The sequence below is a fragment of the Phyllopteryx taeniolatus genome, chromosome 3, assembly GCF_024500385.1.
Source record: "Phyllopteryx taeniolatus isolate TA_2022b chromosome 3, UOR_Ptae_1.2, whole genome shotgun sequence".
Classification (NCBI taxonomy): domain Eukaryota; kingdom Metazoa; phylum Chordata; class Actinopteri; order Syngnathiformes; family Syngnathidae; genus Phyllopteryx; species Phyllopteryx taeniolatus.
The window spans coordinates 6554419-6581696 of record NC_084504.1 but is presented as its reverse complement, the minus strand read 5'-3'; the positions used below and the strand labels follow the sequence as shown (position 1 = coordinate 6581696).

General features: G+C 41.9%; 1 protein-coding gene across 4 annotated transcripts in view; it reads right to left on the bottom strand.

Annotated features, from left to right (window-relative positions):
* Positions 1-27278, bottom strand: part of cux2b (cut-like homeobox 2b) — a 117408-nt gene that overhangs the window by 40777 nt on the left and 49353 nt on the right. For all 4 annotated transcript variants that reach the window (XM_061766687.1, XM_061766690.1, XM_061766686.1 and 1 more), the window contains one exon: positions 1205-1283. In XM_061766687.1, the coding sequence (XP_061622671.1) occupies positions 1205-1283 (79 nt within the window). The remainder of the gene's footprint in view (positions 1-1204; positions 1284-27278) is intronic.

The window sequence follows — 27278 nt, the reverse complement described above, 5'->3', positions numbered from 1 at the left end:
CTTCAGTCCAGTTGTGTTGTTTTCAAACATTTTGGTACAATGTGTATGTAATTTTTATGTGTGATACATTTTAATTGAATAATTTCCTATATGTAAGTGCAGTGTTAATGTTCAAAATGTCCACATTACAGTGTCTTTTAAAAAATATATCAACTTTAAGAATAAAACCGCTGAGTAGTTTTTGGTGAACACTTAAGTCTTCAGTTTTTTCTGTTGGTGCCAGTGGCCGTTCTTTGTTTTTTTTGTATTTTTTTTGTTAAATCTTTTAGCTCAAAGTAACAGTTTAATACTGGTGATTTTAGTATGTTCCTTGGCAAAATATGCTTGTGTTAAATTCTGGGGCTTTGATTTTTGCAATCAAAGAGATAAAAATTATGGCAAAAAAAAAAAACAGCGTCAAGGAGATCGTTTGTGAAGGAAATGGTGACTATCAAGTTGAGAGAGAGAGAGAGAGAGAGAGAGAGAGAATATCAAGTAGGGGACTTGAAGGCAAAAGGAGACCTTTAAAAGTCAGCTGCTGCTGTTGCTAGTTCACTGTCACAGACTTTTATCTTCCATTCATTGAATTAGAGAACAGCTTTCTCGACAACTGCCACAAGTGTTTCTCTGATCTGGAATGAGATTGGGCTATGTTTTGACGCAGTCTCCTGCAACACGACAATTGTGTACATATGGATGGGCATTGAAATTGAGAATAAAAAAAAGTATTTTCTGTCTTGCTTTTCCCCAATTGGCCTCATAAGGCCCGCGTTCCACATGAAGCCAGACTTCAGTGGGGATTTTAATTGGCCCTCTACAATCAACAGCCAAGCTCCTCAAGGATGTGTTCGCTCCTCAGCCATGTTAACCAGTCTCAAGGACCAAGGCTGGGTTTTGAAGTGGCCTCACGCAGAGTTTTGGAAACCACTCAGATCATGGACTTTTAAAAAATAGAGAGAAGCCACAGGGTGTGGGGCTTTATGCATCTCACATCAATGTGCTATTTTACCATTCAATGGTAAGAGCAATATTTTGGGATTTGCTGATTTTTTTTCCATATACAGGATTTTATATGTCTCTGGCTGTAACCATAGTGGACAACCCGCCACAGATGGGGAATTAATTGATCTTGATCGTAGAAAAAAATATTTGCTGAAGTGAACCATTTCAGTGTGTGACTACTGTTTGTGAAGATGAACATCTACAGTCTTAGTGGGAGAATCACCTGGGGCCTCAATAAGCTGTTTGTAGATTCCAAGGAATGCAGACTCAGCCTCTTTACTCCGCTTGTTCAGAGCGACCACCTGCAGGGACAAAAAAAAAAAAAAAAGAAAAAAAAAGAAAAAAAAAAAAAAAAAGAAAAAGAAAAAGCCATTAAGTATAAGTGGATATAACCCAGGCACGTGTAAATTCGCAGAGCATGATAAACAAGCATGCATGGACTTCAAATACTTTCACAAAGAGAAAAACAATGTTCTACAGAGCAGTTGCTATATATGGCATGATAAACCTTATTTATACAGCGGAAGAAACCTCTTTACTTCAATGCCCCTAATGTTGTAAAGTTCTAAATGTGACAAAAATGATCTGGAAAAATATATCGTACCACTAAAGCTGGAACTGACAGTATGTATCATGTCAAGCAAGATGTTAGCAAATCTCGTGTGACCTCAATTTGGCAAGCATCAAAGGATCAACTCTAGGTGTACTTAAATAGGAGTCTTTTTATGGCTTTTTTGGAACCCTTCCTACAAAATAAGTCTCAATAGGAGACCTATATTGTGTAAACAGACTCACATTCAGTTTCCAGCTATGTTCACACTGTTTCAGGATGTATTGGTAGAGAATGTGGAATTATTGTTGAGTAAAAGTAGCGGTGGGAGGGATGATTTCAGTCCCATTCCAGGGTCTGACCATCGGAAGCCAAGGGAACCACACTACGGATTTGGCTGCTAACGGTATCCTTTTTGCTTAAATTTACATTGCATTATTTATTTATTTTCTACAGTGGTTCTTCTTTTTTTTACTTTTCCGTGAGACTTACCCAGCATTGTGCTCTCTTCTTTAGAGCTTACATGTTTTTTTAAGGGTGTTTTATTATTTTAACCTTTATATATTGGTTAATGTATTTTTACATTTGTTACTCGGCTGCAAAAAAAACCCCGTCATGTTAAACATTGCCTGTGCAGTTCATTGAAATTTTATGATGCCGACAGTTTGACCTGGAAATTATTTGGATTACAGTAATCCCTCGCTTTATCAGGTTCAACTATTGCTGTCCCGCTATATCGTGGATGTCTCTACTTCGTCAAGGCAATGGATTTCTAATGAAAACTTCACACTGAAGGTGGACTGGCGTGATTACACATTAGCAACGTGTCTTCAAAGTATCCAAAAGATGGCTTGCCACCGTGGGGGACCTAGGTTCAAGACCCCGACTGAACCATCCACCAACACCCCCCAGACACATGGCTGTGGTGTCCTTTAGCAACACACTGCCCACTGCTCCAGTGTGTTCCACTAATGTGTATGTGTTCACTGTGATGGGTTAAATGCAGAGAACAAATTTCGTGTGCATGCATGCATGTTCATGACAATAAAAGATGATTCTTCTTCTTAAAAAGTAAACTTGTGTCCAATGCCCACTGAAAAAAAGTTGTGGCCAGAATGTGCCCACAACTACAAAGGCGTTCTCTCCTGAGGAAATTTGTCATTCGGCAGTAGGCAAAGCAGTCAAACTAGCTAAGTTGTTAGGTGGAGAAGGCTTCAATGACAATGACGTTAATCACCTCATCGATACACTGGGAAAATAAGTGTTTAAATAAGCTTCAATATAATTACAGGGTATGGGAGAGGTATTTTAAGGCTAATTTAAAAAAAAAAGTTTTTTTTTCATCCCATTATTATTACATACACAGAGAGGCATTCCTTTCTATACAGTAAACCCCCGCCTCATCTCTGTTCCCCTTTCTTGGTTCACCCCTGCTATACTGCAGATTTTAAGCGATCGTTTGGGTTTGTCCGGTATGCAGGCAAGTCAAAATTTGTAGTGCACTCTTCAGTGTAGTGCCACGTAGTGCAAAAACATGCTAGGCAACACTGAGGTCGACTGGAAGATATGCAGTGTAATAGAAGAATAAGAGAAAGAAAAAGGAGAGGTAGAGAATGTCTCCAACTAAACTCTATTAACAGTCGTTTTCTCCACAGAGCAGAGAGAATATTAATATGTGAGTAATGTTAAGACAAATTCCTTGTATGTTTTAAAATACTTGGCCAGAAAGATACTGATTCTGATGCTTTATCCCCTGTTTGAATATGCTGCTGCTCCATGTGTGTCACGATTCAATGTTACCATGTCTCTGGTATTTCACATATTAGCATGATGGCATCTAACATTTTGTTGTTTAAATATATAATGTTGATTTCTCTTTTATGTCTCAGTTTTATAGGAAACTTGAATTGGGAATGACAAATAAACAGAATCACCATGAATGGGGATCATTTCTATATATTTCTATTTCCATGATTTACTATTGAGAAAAGAAAGGTTATTTTTTTTATATTTAAATGAACTGTGTTAATCATCACAGAAGCTACTGCGTTATCAGCATTTCTTCTGCCAAGGTACACCATGTGAGGTGACATGTGGCCTGATTATTGTCGTCCAAAGCCTGAACCAGACTGCTCACGAGTGACAGTGGCCATCGTCACGAGCAGCACCTGCTATCTTCAGCTCGGTGGGTGATGCAAACCAATTAACAATTCATTAGGAGGGACAAAGAAAGTGAATTAGCTGCCACCTGGCTCTGTGGAAAGAGCACCTGCACTAGTGAATATGTGGGTTACTCTTAGTCGAGCTCCTCCTTAGACCTCTGAACTGTTTGTAAGTCGAAAGAAGAGCAGAAGTTGCATCTCAACTTAAAGGTTTCTATATAGTATTTGCAATTTCTGACTGTTGATTACAGGCAGCCCACACCTCACTGGTAGGACTACATTTTTAAAATAATAATTTCACAATAGCCGAAGACACGTACGAGGATGTGGTGGTTGTAGCGTTGGTGATGATGGTGTATTGGGACTGTTTAGTGGGGTCATAAATAAGGTGTGTGGAAAAAACCCAGGCACGGCGAGGCTTTAATTTACTGGAAATGGCTGCTGTCTTCCGTGGGGAGGCATAACGACAACATCATGTTTAAAAAAAATATAAAGATCAAGCAACCCCCTCTGCCCCATCACTACCACTAGAAGCAGCTCAGAGGAGTTCATGGAAACTGGCACCCGATCAATACAGATGCAAGAGTCTGTAGCTCTCAGCCAACTCGCGGCAACATTGTGTTGTTGTTTCACTAGGCTTTACCTCAATTTAAATCTCCCCCTTCCAGAAAAGGATGGTGATGTGGCAGGGTGCTCCACAAATTAAGAAAAATTGTGAGGTGTTTTGTATGAGAAAAATATACACTGTTCAAAAAAAACATAAAAGGGGCACATAATCAGCACAGCAACAGCAACTCGTCAGTTGTGGATATCAAACTAACAAGTTAGGAATGAATTGGTTGTGCAAATGGAGACAGACACCAAGTAAAAAGGAAAAGCAACAAGCTTAACAAACAATTTGATGATGATGATTTTGTTCGTACCTGGCTAGGTTTGCATTTTTTCCCAATGTCACTAGTAGTAGCTTGATCAGGTATCTGGAGCCCACAGAAAGTTCTCAGTTATAGGAGAATCAGGATATAGGAGAATCAGGAGGAGCACTCCCGGAGCACGACAGATTGACCTGGAGACCATACACACTACTGAGCCACGTTATAGATTGTCTTGGTCCGTCCGTTTTCCATTTTTATTTTTAATGTGATTCGAAATCGCATCCCCAGTCGGTAATTATTTGGGTTTATACTGATCGTTGTTATTTCTCAAAGATTTACACTAATCAATACAGATTTTCAAATGTATGTATCAAAGTCTGGGTTGTGCAATTTGTGGAAGAGTTCCCAACCTGTAGTTGGCTCCTCTATGGTTTATGCCATCATAAATAAAGTAACATTTAAGCCAACAATGGTTCACACTTTACATTTGTGAATTTTTCAGATACATTTTGACAGCTTGACACCTAGGGAACACAGCCCCTCTTACAAGGGTGACTAAACCCATCGCCCATCATCCACAGGTCAGGGACAAGGTTGCTTGATGGCCTTCTGAAGAATGAACATCATTCGTGACACTCTGATTCCCAAATGCATTTATAAAAAAAAAAAAAGAGCCTAAGATCATGGGAAGTCAACAACTAGACTCCAGGCCCTCCTTCATCCTTTAATAAGAGAACACAGAGATTACCCCAGTAATCACACTATTAACCTGCCTAGAGATGAAAGCAGACATCAATCACACGCAGGCCTGGTGCATCACACATCAGCACCCGCTATGCATATGGATACCTCACACTTGCTCTCACCAAAGCACCCCAAGAGGTGGTGCATAAAATGGGGTGATCAGGGAGTCACCGTCATCTCCGCGATAATCCAGCGGCAGCCAAGCACATGGGATTCCCAAAGCCAGAAGTCTCACACTGGCAGATAAAAGCACATATGGTTGTTCTAAAAAGAGGCACAGCTCGAGGACCTCCGAGGTTGGCAAAACTCAGCTGCCAAAGCTGGGCTGCCATTTTGGCTACACGATACAGCTCTGGCATTGGTTGAGGCTCAGCGCGCATTCTGTGTTTTCCACGAGTTTTGTGATAAAAGATACGGTCACCAAGGGAATTGGCTTGGCCAGCAAGAGAGCGAGCCAAAGGAAACCTGTTAGCACTCCCCCATAACTCTTCACACAGCTACCAAGTGGGCAGTGTTGCAGCCTCTGGGACACGACTGCTCGGAAATACTTAGCATGAACCTTTGAGAATACCACCCTCAAATGAGTCTCCATGCGTTAATCCGTCTCCACGTGCATGTCTGCGAACAAACTAGCATGTATTGAGCAGACAAAGTGGAAGGATCCGTATTTAGAGGGAGCTTCATGAATGTCTGTATTCTAAAAGAAGATTACGGAAAGAGCACGAGTAATTATGCAGTCATCAGTTGCAATTATCACAACCGATGATTATGCAATTATCACTTTAAATCTTCCCCCTCCTGCTTACCAGTTTGCCACCCCAGTGATTTTCTTGTGTGAGGCGGGGTTGTGATATTGCATGTGATTATTGTGTGACTATGACAGGGGGGTTGTCAAGGCCAACCCTTCCCTATCATGTATTTGCAAACACGCATATGTAGGCCTGTAGCATTTTCAGCCACAATTTAAAGATTAGGTATTTAGCTGTTCATTTGCTGCATGCGTCTACACACTCATGCCTGTGCCGTGTGTACACAGACATACTGTACATCTCAAGGTGACTGTGGTTGGGGTTGTGGATGGAATGGGGAAAGCAAATGCATAGTTCCACATTCCCTGAGGTCTCTAAATTACCTGTCATCTTCCCCATGATGCAAAGGTCAGTGCACAATCATAGAGTCCATCCTACTGTGGAGCTTACAGAGCGCTGGTCCAGCCCTCAGGCTGAGACGATGTCACAACAATCCTCATCACACTCCATGCTTATAAGACAAAAACTGTGTGAAGTCCACTACTACCCCATGTCAAAACATCTTAGCGAGAGAATCACATGGATCTTTGCTCTTGCATGTTAATATCTGAGGCCCGATATGAGCTTTATCATGCAGAAACAATGTGCAAAAATATATATATAAAATTTTAAAAAATGAGTTTGGAATGGAACGAATGGCTTCTTGCTGACAACAATGTGTCAAGCAATCAGCATTCTTCTATGTCCGGGGACTTGTATCACAGTGTTGATTGTGGTTTGGGATAATATTTTAACAAACCTATTAAGAAATGATATAACCCTTTGTAGTCAACTCAAAGAAAGCATGAATGTCACCAAGCACAATAATACAGATTGGTCGTGGACCTATTATTTTCAAATGTCATTGCTCCATCATGGTAAAATGGCTTGGATTTTAAGTTAACCCTAGCCCCTACCCTTAACTACACAATCGCACAAAGAATATTTGCATTTTACTCACAAATGTTTTGGCATCAACACACTAAAGTCCCACACAAAACTCATTGTGATAATGCAACCAACTATAAGGCAAACAGAAAAAGAAATAAAATGTAAAAACAAAATGCTCTCCTGCAGTTATATTGTACACTTGATGCCTAAAATGTCCTTCACAAGCAAATGCATCTTTTCAATGTACTGTATTGTACAAGCCGGCTGTCGCTACTGGCTTTTGTTTGTTTGACTGTAGGTTCAGAGGCGATAGAGGACTTGGTGTGGAGTGACTGTAATGTGGGTGGAGGACAAGGCCAGTGGTAAACACTACTGCAATATACAGTAATCTAGATGGTGAAAGACCCATGTGCCCCGGCGCACGTATGCATGCGCACACACACATACAATTAAACCTAGGAGTATACACACCCACACAATACACAGACTGCGTTTGAGGGGAGATTTAATCATGGTGACATGCATCTCGGAGCAGCACTAGAGCAACATGGCGGTGGCTGTGCCCATCTCTGGGTGCAAAGTGAGATGAGCAGTCAGCGCACTGACACACATCTCGTCACCACGCCAATTCAGATCAGCACTGCCTGTCAATCAAAGCCCTGCTCTCACAACTGGCTGATGTCACTACCACTCAGTCACGAGATAACTGGCCCCTCAGACAAACACAAAGCTGACCACAGCACCCTTCCTTTGTACAAGAATACTCATCTAGTCCAATGCAAACACATGGTGTAATGATACCATCTAAATCTAATTTCTTTATTTGCAGCCTCCTCAGTCTTCAAGCCTCACTCCTCTGTTTACATATTAGCTCCTCCCACCAGAAAGCCTATTGAGGAGTTGAGGAGCTCAACAGACCAGCGAGGAGGAACAAATGTTTGGGGAAGTGATACGTTTTCTCTCGATGTCATGATTTCATGGAGACATCACTTGAAGATGGCGTCACGTCATCGTTACATGTGTTACATATAAATAAATTGTCTCTGTGGCTGAAATATTACTCTCTCATGTGCACTTTATACTTCAAGTGAAATTAAATTCAAATATGATCAACACTGTCTGTTACTCTTCACATTTCTGCATATGCAGGGCCGATCGTGAGTAGGCTTACCCAACCCCTCACTCAGCGCATATTTGTAGTGACTTGTAAATATAGTACATGCAGTGGGTACGGAAAGTATTTAGACCCCCTTACATTTTTCACTTTGTTAAATTGCAGCCATTTGCTAAAATCATTTACATTCATTTGTTTTCCTCAATGTACACAGATCACCCCATATTGACAGAAAAAACGGAATTGTTGAAATTTCTGCAGATTTATTAAAAAAGAAAAACTGAAATATCACCCAGCCATAAGTATTCAAACTCTTTGCTCAGTATTTAGTAGAAGCACCCTTTTGAGCTAATAGAGCCATGAGTCTTTTTGGGAATGATTCAACAAATTTTTCACACCTGGATTTGGGTATCCTCTGTCATTCCTGCTTGCAGATCCTCTCCAATTCTGTCAGGTTGGATGGTGAACGGTTGGCGGACAGCCATTTTCAGGTCTCTCCAGAGATGCTCCATTGGGTTTAAGTCAGGGCTCTGGCTGGGCCATTCAAGAACAGTCACAGAGTTGTTCTAAAGCCACTCCTTTGTTATTTTAGCTGTGTGCTTTGGGTCATTGTCTTGTTGGAAGGTGAACCTTTGGCCCAGTCTGAAGTCCTGAGTACTCTGGAGGAGGTTTTCGTCCAGGATATGCCTGTACTTGGCCGCATTCATCTTTCCTTTGATTGCAAACAGTCGTCCTGTCCCTGCAGATGAAAAAAATGATGCTGCCACCACCATGCTTCACTGTTGGGACTGTATTGGACAGGTGATGAGCAGTATCTTGGTCTCATCAGACCAGAGAATCTGGTCATGCGGGCTTTCATGTGTCTTGCACTGAGGAGAGACTTCTGTCGGGCCTCTCTGCCATAAAGCCCCAACTGGTGGCAGTCAGCAGCAGTGATGTTTGACTTTCTAGAACTTTCTTCCATCTCCTGACTGCATCTCTACAGCTCAGCCACAGTGATCTTTGGGTTCTTCTTTACCTCTCTCACCAAGGCTCTTCTCCCCCGATCGCTCAGTTTGGCCGGACGGCCAGCTCTAGGAAGAGTTCTGGTCGTCCCAAATGTCTTCCATTTAAGGATTATGGAGGCCACTGTACTCTTAGGAACCTTAAGTGGAGCAGAATTTCTTCTGTAACCTTGGCCATATCTTGGTCTTGCCACAATTCTGTCTCTGAGCTCTTCAGGCAGTTCCTTTGACCTCATGATTCTCATTTGCTATGACATCCACTGTGAGCTGGAAGGTCTTATATAGACGGGTGTGTGGCTTTCCTAATCAAGTCCAATCAGTACAAATCAAACATAGCTGGACTCAATGATGGTATAGAACCATCTCAGGGATGATCAGAACAAATGGACAGCACCCGAGTTAAATATATGAGTGTCACAGCAAAGGGTCTGAATACTTATGGCTGTGTGATATTTCAGTTTTTCTTTTTTAATAAATCTGCAAAACTTTCAACAATTCAGTTTTTTTTTCTGTCAATATGGGCTGCTGTGTGTACATTAATGAGGGGGGAAATGAACTTAAATGATTTTAGCAAATGGCTGCAATATAACAAAGAATGAACATTTTAAGGGGGTCTGAATACTTTCCGTACCCACTGTATCTATTTTAATATGTTGGTTATGTATGTGGAATGCAAACACTGTGTAGAACCATCAAAACTTTATTTTCATGTTGCGGAAATGCATTTGACCAATTATATCCTAATTATTACAGACTTTGATTGTGTAGTAACCATGAGAAAGTGTAATTAAGTGCAGAAGCGACTCTTAGCTTTTCAGGGGTCGCCACAGCGAGTCACTCCCATGTTTTGTTGGGTACAGTTTTTAAGCCAGATGCCCTTCCTGATGCAACCCACCCATTTTTATCCAGGCCTTGGAACCGGCAGTGGCTGGGAATTGGTGCACTGACCAGGAATCAAACCCGCGCCGTCTGCGTGAAAGGTTGCAACATGTACCACTACAATACCAGTCCAGACAGTTTTTTTCAGTATTAAATATTTTAAATCCTGCTCTGTTTGCGATCCAGCTGTTACGTGCCTATTTTTATACATCACTGTCAAGGAGCTAAAAGACTTCCGCAAAGGATACGTCAGTCGTTGCTCAATGAGAGCTCGTCCGTGGAGGCTCATCGATGATCCATCCTCACTTCTCGATGTGCATTTAAGATAATCAAGATCCTCTTTAATATGGTTGTGTGAGAACAACTATCAGGTCGTGGTCGAAGGATCGAGAAGCAAGGAATGTTGCAATTAGCAAACATGAGATACACGCCATGACATGTTAAGGGTGAAAATACTACTTGATCAATGGAAGTCCCATGTAAATGCTTCTTCAGGATTCTTTTCAGTTTTCAGACAGCAAAGAATACAGGTCCTTAATCTCAGTAATCCAATTTCACTAGTCAGCTTCATATCTGGTTCGGTTGTAAGCACTGCACAAATGAAGGGAACTAAGCAATTATTAAATTGCCATTTGACTATGTATTCGATGATTTACTACAATTGTGCTAAATAAATCTTTAATAATGAGCGAAATCTTATTTTTCTTGAAAAAAATGACCGTTTCGCTTTTGTTGCGTTTATCATGGAAATATGAGAGAAAGGGTTTTTTGTATTTCATTTTTCCTTCACTGATATATTGCAGCTTCCTCTATATTGATTGGAGCATAATTGGATCACGTTTGCTCTTGAGAGTTGTACAGCATTTGTATCTCCATCAGGCAAGAGAGGTTTCTGGGTACACCTTTCAAATAAAGAGGCAAAAGAAATGCTATAATACTCTGGCAACAAAAACTAAAAGGCACCAAAGTCACAGTAAAGTCAACAGCTGAGAAGTGACAAATGGAGGGAGTAAAACAATTTTTTCTGAATGTCTTTGTAGTTCAAAAGACAAAGGTTGTCATATTCTTTGAGTGCAGGCTTGTTTGATGCAGCAAATGACCTATACCTCGAGGAAAGTGCCACTTTCATATCTCTCATGGCAGGATGAGAAGGAACGGGGGCGGGCTGAGGCTGAGATAAAGGCACGAGCTGATGAGCTGAAAGAGAGTGCAGTGAAAAGTATAGTAATGAGAACACCTGCAGTATATTTCATTGCTGGGAAAGGCATTAAAAGGAGACGTGTAGGTAAGAGCTAATTATAAAAAAGTGTCCCCTTTACCTCGGCACCGTACAACCCAAGTGAACAAACCTACAACAGATGGGGTGTCATGGGTAACTGTGCAGTGTGAGTCAAAGCCCTCTGGAGTGGTCGGAGCCTGGCAAGCACAGATCCATATCTCACCCACAGACACATGTTGACACTGCTTCACCAGCTCTTCCTCATACCAGTCAAGGTGAGACAGCATGACATGAGTAGGGAAGAAGATGATGGATAGCGCTCTCCACCCTCCTTTCCTTGTGCTTGCTCTTACAAGGCTGGTGACTTTCCAGTGAGGCAATTATCATTGTGGAATGCATAATAGCCTAATTAATTACAGGTGTCAGTGCTGCCTTTGTTTCTGCGAGGAGGAACATCATTCCTAAGACGCATATGTGGAACAGAACAGCGCAGCACCGATGAACGATTCTTTAACCGCAACTAGAACACGGCTGAGAACTGAAGACTGTGGAGACGATGTGTCTGCCAAACAATTCCCGTCTTATGCTGAGACAAGAGGCAACAGTAATGAGGGCAATAATTTGCTTGATAAATATGTTCTTGTTGACTGCAGCACACTCACTTAAGCCTCATTTTATATCGTACATCGTAGACTAAAACGTCTGCAGTGGCATCAACAATGACAAACATTCCTTGTGTGGCTCCACTGACAAACACAGCATATCATTTGTCCTGTCAGATTTGCCGATTTTCATTCATTGTGGAGCAGGAGAGCCGGAAACAATTGCCAAGGAGAAAGAAAGGAAAAAAAGACCTGCAAAGGAGGCGAGTGAATGATGAGTTAACCAGGGAGGAGAGACAGCAGATATTCCTGTTATTCTCCCCCTCAGTAAAATAAGCATGGATTGTGGAAGACTCAATACAATTACAAAACATTACATTAAGAGTGTATGTGTATACTGTTCAGTGTGTCTGTGTCTTTCTGTTTGAAGGGGGAACGGTGTGGGGGGCTCATGGCGGTAGGCTGATAATCCCACCACGCCTCCAGGCAGTGGGGGCTCGTTGTAGAGTACATTGAGTCTAATAAGAGCGGGCGCCACAGTCGTATGCAGCTCTGCCTGCTCCAACTGTGAGGAGAGTTTTACATAATTAATGACTGTTGCTGTTTCCCAGGTAGTCGCCCGGCAAATTCACTTCAGACTCGGCTGCCACAGTCATGGGCTCCACGGAGAACAGACATCTTACATTGCAAACATGAATAAGGCAATTTTGTACTGTGTCCTCAGATATTACCAAGCGCGGCGTTCAGGGCCAATGATTTAACTTGTATTAGAAAAATGCTCAGAAAGAGCTTTTAAAGTGTCTTGGTGTCTACAGAGACTTTGTGCTTGATGTGAGTTAAAACAGCTTCTTTAATGCTTTTTTATGATTTTGTATGTTGTTAGAGAGACAAAGACCGAAACGCTGTCTCTTTTCAAGATAGCAGCTGATGGCTCCGGATGATCATTCATTTGCATGAATCAAAATGCCGATCTTAATGTGTGAGCTTGGTGGGCTCAGTTTGGATGTTCCAGACAGCTGATAGTCTAGTTAGGCTTTGAGGCCTGGCATATTACTGGGAGGCAGTCCATATTTATACTGGAGCATGTTAAATTAAACATTTAAACACAGTACGAAGGGAAGGCTATTTTTTACTGCTCTTAGCCCACTACTCATTATTAATTTGTAATAACCTTTAAGGCTTTTTGATGTCATGCATATTTCACAGAAAGATATCACTCCCAATCAGACTCGCAAGAGGTTGCTGTCAATGACAGATCAGAATGCCAGCGAAATGGGACTTCAGCCACTTTTATAAGACCAGGTGAGCGAGATAGATCATCTCTGAATGTCTGTATCCAATTCAACCCACATAATTTGTGGACAAAAATACATTATGTCTTCGTCTTCTCTCTTTTAATTAGAATGTTCCTAGTTTGATCCCCATCTTGATGTGTACAACCCTGAAACCCTAGCATTCTTGCTTCCTTTTCTATCAGTGTATTCCATATTTTGAATGAGGAGAATGAGTTACTGAATGTTCAGTGAGTCATTGAAAAAAAGTGTTGCATTTTACCATCCATCCATTTTCTATAATGCTTGTCTTCACTAGGGTCACGGGTGAGCAGAAGCCAATCTCAGCAGACGGGTGAGTGGCACTGCAAACTCTGGACTAGTCGCCATCCAACCACAGGGCACCTTTCAATAAACGACTATTCACACTCACATTCACACCTATGGGTCATTTATCCATCCATCCATTTTCTGAGCCGCTTCTCCTCAATAGGGTCGCAGGCATGCTGGAGCCTATCCCAGCTGTCATCGGGCAGGAGGCGGGGTACACCCTGAACTGGTTGCCAGCCAATTGCAGGGCACATACAAACAACCGTTCGCACTCACATTCACACCTTCGGGCAATTTAGAGTCTTCAATGAACCTACCATGCATGTTTTTGGGACGTGGGAGGAAACCGGAGTGCCCGTAGAAAACCCACGCAGCCACGGGGAGAACATGCAAACTCTACACAGGCGGGGCCAGGGATTGAACCCTGGTCCTCAGAACTGTGAGGCAGACGCTCTAACCAGTCGTCCAGCGTGCCTGGGTCATTTAGATTCTTCAATTAACCTAACATGCTTGTTAACATGTATGGATGTTTTCAGAATGTACCCGGGGAAAACCCACGTGAACAAAGAACATGCAAACGTCACACAGGAAGGCCTCACCAGAGAGTAAAACTCAGAATCTCAGAACTCTGACGCAGACGTGCTGAACACTTATGCACTTTTCTCTTTGAGAACGGCTTGAGTAAAGGAGTACATGGTAGGGAACTAAGGGACATGGGGACACCCCCTTCCTCTCTTGGCGGGTTGGCCAAGTCCCATCTTGATATGCAGCCTGCTTCCATGCCCACTGGATGCCAGCCTAAATCTCATGTGCACTGGTGCCAACACGCCACTACAGCTGTACAACAAATGAGCTCTGTTTGGTTAATGTACACTGATTGACCTCTGCTGTCAGGCATTTGCTGGCATGATTGTAATGACCAGCCTTCATGGTAACTATACAATGTGACAGATGTGAGGGGGCTATTTCAATTTGAGTTATGGGCGAATGCATTCTGCCTGAGGCAATACACTGGACCCTCCTCCTAAAGTCAAAAGTCCCACAAGGTTGTACAATTTGGAATTGGGCCACCATTTTAGGGGAGTTAGAATCACCATCATGCCTCCCGCTGCGGAAGACAAGCATGAGATATGAGACCTTAGCGTACCTCACAAGACTTCAGTTCATTGAACAAAGGATTAGCTTGCATGTTTTGCTTTTTTCCCTAGTCTACTGTATCCATCTACTGTTGTATAATGATATATATATATATATATATATATATATATATATATACACAAACACAAACACAAACACACACACACACACACACACACACAAGGCGGGCCGACTGGTTAGAGCGTCAGCCTCACAGTTCTGAGGACCAACCAGGGTTCAATCCCCGGTCCTGCCTGTGTGGAGTTTGCATGTTCTCCCCGTGCCTGCGTGGGTTTTCTCCAGGCACTCCGGTTTCCTCCCACATCCCAAAAACATGCATGAATTGGAGACTCTAAATTGCCCGTAGGTGTGAATGTGAATGGTTGTTTGTTTGTATGTGCCCTGCGATTGGCTGGCAACCAGTTCAGGGTGTACCCCGCCTCCTGCCCGATGATAGCTGGGTTAGGCTCCAGCACGCCCGCGACCCTAGTGAGGAGAAGCGGCTCAGAAAATGAATGGATGGATATATGATATATATATATATATATATATATACACCGACACACACACATACATATATACACACGCACACATTCACATGAACATTTTTATAACTGTGTGGCTCATAAGTATTGTGAAAAAAATTAGAGAAGGTGAGAAAATCTTGATGTACTACAAAAATTATGCGCCCTTGAAAAGAGATGTAAGGACGCACGGCTAAATGTAACTTTTGTTCACAGTTTAATAATTGCAATGCCATCATCATGGTGCACACATTTGTAAGCACTAAATCAATACAAAGCAGTTTAGAAACAACTTTTCAGCAAGCTTTATATATAGGATCTAACGTGATCTATTTGCTGCTGACAGTTACATAACCCACCATATGCACATGTAGGACAATTCCGTGAGGGTTATAAATAAAGAAACCTGACGTACTGCTGCAGCCACTATGATTTGGGCAACGTCTCACATGGGATGTCATGGTTCTGCAGTGCTAGCCCCTGTGCTATTTAATGCTCGGTCTCATTAGAACAGCCAATGTGAGAAAGCTGGGGGAATAAATTAACAAAAGAAATTTCATTTACGAAGCATGGAGAGAATGTTCATCCAGGCACATTGCATTGTGGCCTAAATCCAATGCATTAGCAATATTAGGGGTGAAGCACACACTTGGCAAAAGTGTGTCGGGGCTGGGTAACGTGCTACTGCACACAAGTATGGATGCATGTATGAGAGAAGGGGCCAGAAAAAGTACACATTATTGCGTGACTGCCTTTGCTTGTCATGGGGATTGTGCGATTTTGTGTGCGTGCTTGCAGTGGCCCACTAACACCACAGTCGCTAGCTGATTTAGTTAGGGAATAGCTGCCTGTCCTTCAGGTGAATGGGCAGAGATTGGTCTCAATATTAGATGTAATAAAACAAACCTATCGCTGCATCTCATTGCACCTTCAGCTGTCCTTCATATGTCACCCAGTGGGAGACACACGCGCACACACGCACGCACACACCCACCCACACACAGACAAATCAAGGAGGCCTGCAACATTTATCTTTTTTAAAGATCATGACAAAAAAATCTCATGTAGTTACTACAATAAAAGTCATGATGACTAAACACTGAATATGAATTTACCTATTGGTGAGCATTAAAAAATGACGAAAAAAATACAATACATGCATTTCAAAATATGACCAATAATACTAACAATTTCAATTCTAATATGTGCAGATTATTACATTTTTTAAGACAATTTGTTGTGCTTAAATAAAATTGCATTATACTGTATATCGCTCCCTTGACTCCAGAAGAACCTCCAGATTTGGACCAATCCTTTGGGTAGCTTTTAGCTAATACGGCCCTGTTTTGTAACAGTTCACTCATTGACAAGTCAATTCAAGTGACTAATGTTAAAGTCTTGTTGAAGGTCTGCAATCAAAGTGTTCTGTATGCAGCAATAATAGTACTCCGAGAAAAGCAATGACAACATTTATCCAAGACCTATATTTAAGCATCAGTAATGTTATATACAATACAAAAAGTTAGGGATATTCGTTTTTTGGGTAGATTTTCATGATGAACTGAAAATGCACGAAAACATTTACAACTGAATTTGCTGTTCTCTAACAAGGAGTTGAATGGCAAAATTCCCAACAGATGTTTGATCCATGAATGGACAAATACATTTCCTAGTGCAATTACAATTGGTATGTAAACATTCCTTTCATCATGCTGTTCACATTTTGACATCATAAAACCATACCTAAGGAAGGTGGCTTAAAACAGAATGTTCTCAAAGGGAAGTGGCCACGAAGCTTAGTGTCTCATCAGCAGGTTACAACAGAGATACAGAGAGATTAAGAGAGTCCCAGAAAGGCATAGACAGAAACCCTTGGATGTTTTCATGACTCAAAAGACTTCGTGAATTTTGCTGTTCAGCTCCTTGTTAGTTGTTAGTCCTTAATTGAATCACTGAACAGTTTGTTTACGTGTATTCAAAAGTTATTTCACCTTTAAAAGGTTACTGTATTTTAGATTCATCCTGAATGCAAAATATCCCCCATACTGACATTTGTACAATTCATCTTTACATTTTAGAATCCCTGTCAGTAGTCTCGTGAAGGCTACATTTGTCCGACAATACCTTGTCAATCAGAATGTGCCGACCTAAAAGAAACTGTGTACATCTGCGGTAAATACCAGCAAATTTGGGGGTTTTGGTTTGGGTTCTGGCTTCTCTCTTTCAGTGCCCTATGCCTGTGTTGGTTTTCTCTGGTTAACCAACTTCCCTCCCACAACCAAAAACATTATACTGAATGAAAACATTATACTGCATTTACAGCCAATTCCCTTGACCAATATGCTGACAAAAGATCTGGATTTGGTCCCCAGCCACTACAGAATTGCTGCCCACTGCTCTAAATGTGCAGAGAACACATTTTGCTGTAATGTACATGCGATACATTTAGCAACTTTACTTTTGAATGAGTTTCCTTTTCATTCATTTATTTATTTTACAGTATACATGGTGCCAACATGGGTGTTCTCAATATAAATTATCATCCATTAATAGACTGAAAGTATCATGATTCAATGTTGTGATCCCCCTCGTCCAGTTTGGCTACAGTTGTTGACCTTTGCATTTTCCTGCTGTTAGCACCCAGAACCAGACGACGAGAGCCTCTTAAACTTGCAATCTCCCCTCCGCCCCGCTCCAAACTGGGCCCTTCAGATTAAGAACCACAGTACTTCCGCCAAATCCAGCGAGACCCAATTACAGGGACTTCAGCAAGCACAGATGTAAAGTTACTGCTTTAATTGAGGATGTGTTTAACACTCTCCGCAGGCCACCATGGCCACTTTATGTCTCTGATAAAACAGAGAGCTCAGCAGTGGGACTTATAACACACGTTGGTGTCTAAAGCAAAGCATACTCTGATGAGTGGATTTAGATCTTAAAGGGTAGCAGATGTGATTTAAGACATATGTCCAAAGTAAATTAGAGTCAAAACAAGTGGATGTCTTTAAAAAAAAAAAAAAAAAAAAGTTAAAATCAAACTTCAATAATGAGTATGTCAGAGGAGTTTCTCTTTCTCTGGGAGGAACATTTCTTGTTATAATGGAGCCACATGTTAATTAGAATTGTAGTTAATCCCATATTAAAAGAGACCCAAACTGTCAGGTCAAATTATAAACAATAGGTCCTAAAGTTGCCGCATGTGACATTTGGAGCGGCTATCTCTTCAAGCAAAATGTTCCCTAGGTAATAATTGGCCTACTTAATGATGTCTTTCTTTGAATTCCTAGTTTCTTTTTTTGTTTAGGATATAAGCCTTGACAAGCATCATCCCATAGAGCATAAACTCACAGAGGAGAGAAGCTGCATCTTTTTTTTTGCAGGAGAACATCACAAATCTGACAAATACTTTACTATGTATTGTTTATGCTGTACACAAATGGAATAAGTTGCCAAAAGAAGTGCCGCCATCCCCAGGTTTGAATGTTTTTAAGTCCAAGTTAAAAAAAAAATTAATTCCTCATGCCTTTTAGAGCATTTTCATTTTTAAACTATCTTCTTGCACTGTACGCCTTTTTAATTGTATTTTTATTGTTATCTTTGTTTTACATGTTTATAAGATGCTTTTAATCATGTAAAGCACATTGAGTTACTTTGTGTATGAAATGCGCTAAGTAAGATGCAAGACCTACCTTCCTGGCCGAATAAATACAATTGGAAAAAAGAACAAAAGTTGAAAGACTTAGCCAGCAGCAAGAGTAACTTTTCTCCTTGCATTATTTAAGATAAGCTCCATCATTTTATCAATTCATCGATCACCCAGCAGAAAGATGAAAATGGAAAAATAATGAGGCCGATGAATGCGGTGCAAAAACACAGATGTGCACAATTAAATTATCTATCTTGGAAAGAGGAGGGAAAAATGCAGACTGTTTTCTAAAACAAAACGAAAGAATGGGAGCAGTTAATTTCACTCGCTGCATATTTTTAATTACCAGATCAATCATAACTATATACTGCAGCTCAGCAGAGAAAAAAAATGCAAGTCTCAATGAAAGACTAGATTTGTTTTAAAGTTGCTCTATTGAAGTCTAAATTAAAATTTCAGGTACTTTCATGACAGCTTTCTCTAGAAAGTTAGGAGATTGAATTACCATGTTTAAATTTCACTCGACTGAAAACCTCATAGCGAGGCCCACGTAAAATAACTGGTATTCCCAGGTGATAGCTGGGGGGATAGCACCACAGATGAACAGAGGGAATTACATCACTTCATGAGCGGCTACGCATCCTCTGACACACGCTTACATGCGCAGGACTAGGTGTCCATGTCCGCTTCAGCAGCAAAACAACTATGAATGCATCAGTTTCCCTTGTATTCTGCTTTGAAATCAGACAAATGCACAGGAACATTGGTGGATCAACTCTCCTGTTCTGTCTTATCCTCCTCGCATGCATTTTTCCTGATTTTAGGAGCACTGATGTTTATTTCTCCTGGCATGTCTTCTCCGGCACCGAGCCACCAATTTCACACATTCACACACGTAATTTGACTGTGCTCTTGCCAGCAGCAGAGAGTGAGGAACAATGCGAGTGTTGCGACTAGTGTCTTTGCCTGGATGGCGGCTCTCCCGCGGCTCGTAGCAAGTAGTCGACCATGATAGACGGAGTTAAGCTACGTCTAGAAAGTGCTGCTGAGATTAGTTACTGTCTGCTGTCTGCAGGTGTTTGGTGAGAGGTCAGAAGGGGAACTTGATTGCATGTCTCTTAAGATGTCAGGGGTTTAGGGAAGCAGATGTAAAACAAGTCAGGCCAATTGGAGCGATGCAGACGGCACTATGCGTGCGTCCATCCTCAAACATGGCTAACATTTGCACAGCAGTGGCAGTCAGGCCGTGACGTCTCCAGGCTCTGAGGTTTGTGCTGTCAGGACGGTAGAAATTAAACCTGGCACTGCGGAGCAGAATGTGCTGAAACTCATCAATTCCACATGGCTTGAGAGCCAAATGCCTATTTATAACACCCCCCCCCCCCCCCCCCTCTTCTTTACCTGGTGTGCATCCGTGGCTCTAAACATGCATCCATAATGATGAACACACCAAACTGGGATGCTTCGACAGGGCATCACTCAGGACAGAAAAACAAACACGCCAACACACACACAACATCAGATCACAGCTCAGCAGAGGGGGATAAGACCAATACTGGGAAACCTGATGTAAAGGTAGAGGAATCTTAGCACAAACCCCACCTCCAATGACAACAATTAGTCACCACAGGCAAAAGATGGGCAATCTGAAATTATAAACTACTACAACCCCAATTCCAATGAAGTTGGGACATTGGGTTAATCATAAATAAAAACAGAATACAATGATTTGCAAATCATGTTCAACCTATATTTAATTGAATAAACTAAAAAGACAAGATATTTAATGTTCAAACTGATAAACTTTATTGTTTTTAGCAAATAATCATTAACTTGGAATTTTATTGCTGCAACACGTTCCAAAAAAGCTGGGACAGGTGGCAGAAAAGACTGAGAAAGTTGAGGAATGCTCATCAAACACCTGTTTGGAACATCCCACAGGCTAATTGGGAACAGTTGGGTGCCATGATTGGATATAAAAGGAGCTTCCCTGAATTGCTCAGTCTTTCACAAGCAAAGATGGGGCGAGGTTCACCTCTTTGTGAACAAGTGCGTGAGAAAATAGTCTAACTGTTTAAGGACAATGTTCCTCAACGCAGAATTGCAAGGAATTTAGAGATTTCATCATCTACGGTCCATAATATAATCAAAAGGTTCAGAGAATCTGGAGAAATCACTGCATGTAAGCGGAAAGGCCGAAAACCAACATTGAATGCCTGTGACCTTCGATCCCTCAGGCGGCACTGCATCACAAACCGACATCAATGTGGAAAGGATATCACCACATGGGCTCAGGAACAATTCAGAAAACCAATGTCAGTAAATGCAGTTCGGCGCTACTTCCGTAAGTGCAACTTGAAACTCTACTATGCAAAGCAAAAGCTATTTATCAACAACACCCAGAAACGCCCCCGGCTTCTCTGGGCCCGAGCTCATCTAAGATGGACTGATCCAAAGTGGAAAAGTGTTCTGTGGTCCGACGAGTCCACATTTCAAATTGATTTTGGAAATTGTGGATGTCGTGTCCTCCGGGCCAAAGAGAAAAGAACCATCTGGACTGCTATGGACGCAAAGTTCAAAAACCAGTATCTGTGATGGTATGGGGCTGTGTTAGTGCCAATAGCATGGGTAACTTACACATCTGTGAAGCCACCATTAATGCTGAAAGGTACATACAGGTTTTGGAGAAACATATGCTGCCATCCAAGCAACGTCTTTTTCATGGACGCCCCTGCTTTTTTCAGCAAGACAATGCCAAACCACATTCTGCACGTGTTACAACAGCTTGGCTGACCTGCCTGCAGTCCAGACCTGTCTTGAAAATGTGTGGCGCATTATGAAGCGTAAATTCGACAACGGAGACCCCGGACTGTTGAACAGCTGAAGCTGTACATCAAGCAAGAATGGGAAAGAATTCCACCTACGAAGCTTCAACAATTAGTGTCCTCAGTTCCCAAACATTTATTGAATGTTGTTAACAGAAAAGGTGATGTAACACAGTGGTAAACATGACCCTGTCTCAGCTTTTTTGGAATGTGTTGCAGCCATAAAATTCTAAGTTAATGATTATTTGCTAAAAACAAAAAAGTCTTTTTTTCCACCTGTTCCAGCTTTTTTGGAACGTGTTACAGCCATAAAATTCTAAGTTAATGATTATTTGCTATTATTTTGAGATACTGCTGCAGGCGGCACAGTGGACAACTGGCTAGAGCGTCTGCCTCACAGTTCTGAGGACCGGGGTTCAATCCCCGGCCCCGCCTGTGTGGAGTTTGAATGTTCTCCCCGTGCCTACGTGGGTTTTCTCCGGGCACTCCGGCTTCCTCCCACATTCCCAAAAACATGCATGGTAGGTTAATTGACAACTCTAAATTGCCCATAGGTGTGAATGTGAGTGCGAATGGTTGTTTGTTTGTATGTGCCCTGCGATTGGCTGGCAACCAGTTCAGGGTGTACCCCGCCTTCTGCCCGATGATAGCTGGTATAGGCTCCAGCACGCCCTCGACCCTAGTGAGGAGAAGCTATTGTCAAATGCTATTTTTGCATATCCTGTGGGAAAATGGACACGGGACCCCAAATGGCCCCCGGACCGTAGTTTGGACATAAATGGTATTGATAATTGGAGATAAAGTGTATATTTACATTTTTCAAGTGAAATAATAAGTAATACTGTCTACCGAGCCACTGAGAAATTGAGAGGAAAGTGGGCATAGAATTTAAACAGATTTGGTCAACTTCGTCATCTTCGTGAGCATGTGTATCTATATATGTCTATATGTCTTTAAATTCAGCAGAAACCACTGTCCTGGACTGCAAAAGTTCAGGAGAACTCCATATTAAAATTGTGAGTAAAATGTAAAAAGAAATGATAAAAATTAAAAAAAACTATCAAAGCACTACATTAAACCAATTCAATTATTTTACCCTCATCATAATAATATTTACGTCTTAAGCATTTCTGTGTACATGTGCGCATGTTCTGCCTGTGTTTGTGTGGATTTCCTCCCAGCTTCCAAAACCATGCATGTTAGGTTAATTGAAAGCTTTATAAATTGTCCGTATGTATGTATGTATGTTGTTTGTATGAGCCCTGCAGTTGACTGGCGACCAGTCCAGGGTGTACACTGCCTCTCCCCCAAAGTCAGTTGGGATAGGCTCAAGCTCACCCATAACCCTAATGAGGACAAGTGTGATAGAAAATGGATGGATGGTTATTCTGTAACAAGAAATTCACTTAGCTATTGACAGGTTATTTGTTAAATGTTTTGATGAGAACTATTGTATGTGGAAATGTCTCTGTAGCTTCTTAGTCATTTACTGTATGCAAAAGTGTATTTGTCTAACCAGAATCTCTTGAATAAATACAACTGAAAGAAGCATTTCGTTTGGGGAAAAGTAGCTTTCAGTACAAGTTAATAACAGATGAAGACATTCACCCTCCGGAGAAGATGTAAACGGCTCAAGGAAGGTATTATCTAAAGTCCAATTACCCTCCACTGCTCTTGTCTCTCTCTCTCTTCCTCACTGTAGTCCTTACTATGAAGAGGGCGCTAGTGATAAAGCTGGAGCAGAGAGACGATGGTTTACATGGCCCAGGAGCCCATTATGTTGGCCACAATAGGCTGAAGGCCTGGATGTGCTTTGATTACGTAATGAGCTGAAAAACCTGGAAGTGGCTCGCTGCTCATTGAGCATGTGACAGGCGGTCAAGACACAAGCATTAGATATAGCTGGTCAGTCCAGAATGAAGCAGACCAATCTTAGCATGAGAGCAGAATAGGAGGGTGGTGTAAATGCCCCTTATATGACAGGGATTTAAAAAAAACACACGGAGCATTAAGGCAAGGATCTTGTTTAGTGGTGCAAAAATATGGCATTAAAATGCTGAGGAATTCTGTGAAACAGCTGCTTTAAAATAGATTTTGATGCTCACTCAGTCCAACCCCACCTTCCCAAGTTAGCCATGCACTTGAGCAATCTGTAGCTAATAACCCCAATGTAAGATTGGTCTTCATTGAGCTGGAAAAGCTGGTGCATCGCCAAGCATTTTACCTAACGGCGCAGTCCCTCATCTATGAAAGTGCCATAGAGCCCCTCAGACAATTAGGCACGGAAAAGCTTTATGACCATTGGACTCACTCAGTGAGCGCCTCTCTCACCGCCAGCATTGCCAGGAGCGCTGGCTTGTGCGGAAAGGTAATTATGGAGTCTCTCATAATGACACAGAGGAAGCTTGCGTCATAACACCCACAGCCTTTTATCATAGCACCGTAATTAATTATCATTCCTCTACACTTGGATTCATTCCACTATTCATATCGTATTCATACATTCAAGAGAAATGATCATTTCCTTCAGGAATTAATCAAAGAGGAGGAAGAACTGTTCATCTCTCGATAGATGATCAAAGACTGTGTTTATCTACCTCACCGAGTGGTAGGGCAGGCTCAGGGCAACGCAATGCAGTTTTCTGAAACACTTTCCGACATCAAGACTCGGGTCAGGTCAATAATCTGCACTCTCCATAACAGGAATCATCCATCATCCATCCATTTTCTACACTGCTTATCCTGGTCGGGGTCATGGGAAAGCTGCAGCCTTTCCCAGGTGTACACCCTGGACTGATCACCAGGCAATTGTAGGCCTGACACAGAGGGGATGGTTACACACTACCTTTTCAACTGAAAATTGATTTGTAAAAAGCTATTCATTCATATGGCATTGACATTTTGGTGCCTGAAAACACAAACATTTGAAAACCGTTCTCAAAATGTAAGTTTTCTAAAATGACCGTATTACTATACTATTTCCATGTACAAGAGGTCCTTGGCTTACCACAACCCTGACATAGGACATTTCGAGGTTACGAACAGCGCACAACAGACTACAACATGCGCAGCGGCGTAAGACTACAGTGGGACCTTGACTAATGAGTTTATTTTTGTTCCGTGACCAAGCGCGTAACTCACTTTACTTGAAAGTCAAATCAATTTTCCCCATTGAATTGAAGCCATTAAATCGGTTTCACCTCCCAACAAAAGACCACAATTTAAGAAAAAACTGCTCTGTAAAATATAAATAAACATAAAAGCAAATGGAAACAAACTGGTTTTATAACGTGTAATCAAGCCAAGTCACACACACACAGTAGTATTTGTGTGCCTTTAAGGGGTGTGGCCTAGTGAATGATTTTAGGAGACCTGACTCCAGCTCCGTTTGCACGCCTTTAGTCAAGTCTGAGTGTCGTCTTCATGTTCATTACGAGTGTTTTCATTTTGTACTTGTGTGTTTAACTGTTTGGGTTGGGGGTTAGGGAGTGCATGTGATCGTCGCACTCATTTTTTCTTTTTCCCTTCAGCAGCAGTTCTGGGTGGCATGGTGCAGAGGGTAAGGGTACGCCCTTAAACCGGAGGGTTGCCGGTTCGTATCCCCGCCCAAGTGCATGTCGTTGTGTCCCTGGGAAGGACACTGAAGCCACATTGCCTACGAATGAATGTGGTTGGATGTTTAGTGGTGATCGGAGGGGCTGTAGGCGCAGAATGGCAGCCACCCTTCTGTCAGACTTCCCCAGGGCAGTCATGGCTACACAATAAGCTACCAGGGTGTGACTGTGGCGTGAATGAATAATGCATGAAATTTTAAAGTGTCTTTGAGTGCCTTGAAAAGCGCTATATTCTGTAAGTGTAATGCATTATTACTATTATTCTCTGAAGCCCACTTGTAACTTAAATTTCAGCTCCCAACAGAAAGCAAAACAAATAACCAATGAATAACGTAACTTTGAAATAGATTTTGCATTTTACCTCCTGGAGACGAGACTGAAGAGAGAAACCCCCAGATTGAAAGAGGCTGCAGTAAAGGCCTGGAAAAGTTGATGGGTCACAGGCTTAATGCAGTTATTGCAAGTAAGGGTGTAAATATCAATTAAATCATGTCTGTTCCAATACTTTTGCTCACTTGAAAAGTGGGTGGCTTCAAACAAAAGGTGCTCTGTCCCGAGTTGTTTAACACATCTAGATGTAAATACCATGAAATGAAAGCTGCAATTCTGAACTTTTGACTCATATTCATCTTTTGATCTGAAACACAAATTCCTTCAGTAGCCAACAAAAACAAAGGAATTGACCTTGCCGTTCCAATACTTTTGGAGGGCACTGTATTGTCGACTGGACATAAAGCAGAGGGAGAGCGGCATGCCTGCGGCGTTAACTCTGTGTAGTACATCCATTCATCCATCCATCCATCCATTTTCTGAGCCGCTTCTCCTCACTAGGGTCACGGGCGTGCTGGAGCCTATCCCAGCTATCATCGGGCAGGAGGCGGGGTACACTCTGAACTGGTTGCCAGCCAATCGCAGGGGACATACAAACAAACAAGCATTAACACTCACATTCACACCTACGGGCAATTTAGAGTCTCCAATTCATGCATGTTTTTGGTATGTGGGAGGAAACCGGAGTGCCCGGAGAAAACCCACGCAGGCACGGGGAGAACATGCAAACTCCACACAGGCGGGGCCAGGGATTGAACCCGGGTCCTCAGAACTGCGAGGCCAACGCTCTAACCAGTCGGGCCCCGTGCCGCCCTGTGGAGTACAAAACACTCAAAAGTCTTTGGAGCCTGGAACATGCTATTTCTGGTACAGTAACAGTTTTTAATCAAGACGTTCGCCATTGGCAACGGATTAGGAACTACGAAGCACACTAATTCCTCGCGGCTCATGAAAGCGACTCGCCTATGATGAGTACTGTACGTCAACAATGTCACCATAAATAAGCACACCAGCATGGTAAGTTTGGATACAATCTGAAACTTTCAAACATTTTCAAGCTTTTTTGCATTTATTCACAATAACTTTGTACTGTACTAGGCGTTTTAGGCCACGAAAAAAAACCTACAAAACAATTTTGTATACAGTACAGTAAGTAATATGGGTGCATATGGCCTCAAAACAAAATGCTTCAATGTAATGGACAATCGGCTATATCGGACGACGCCCCCACCCCTATTAGTCCGTTCTAATGAGGTTCCACTGTACTGTGATTATGACTTTACTACTGCATTTAGCATAGGTTAGTCATAATGTACTGCGCATTCCAACTTGCGTACAAATTCGGGTTACGTCATCACCATAAGAAAGGAACATTGTTCTAAACAGAGGACTCTCAGTAATGCTGGATTCGATAGAACAAAGAACACCAAATAGCAAGTGATGCAACTGAAAGCGATTGAACTGGACAATCAAGAACAAATTACAGTCGGCTACTCACCCCTGCACACCTGCGGATGAGCACCAACTGGCTACAATGGATTAACTGCGACCCCTAGTGTTCTTTTACCGAAACAACGTTTTGACGCTCCACATTTATTTTATTCAACCACAAACAACATGGAGTGATTGTCAAGGAAAAAGAAAAAAATGCTTTGAGACAAATCATCAACAGACAATTCCACACAATAGACATACTGTAAATTTTAATCAATCAATTGATTACTAAGAGCAACCCTATATGCTAAACATTCGCTAGACTAAATACGATGAGGACGCTTGCTGACCACAGTCCTTG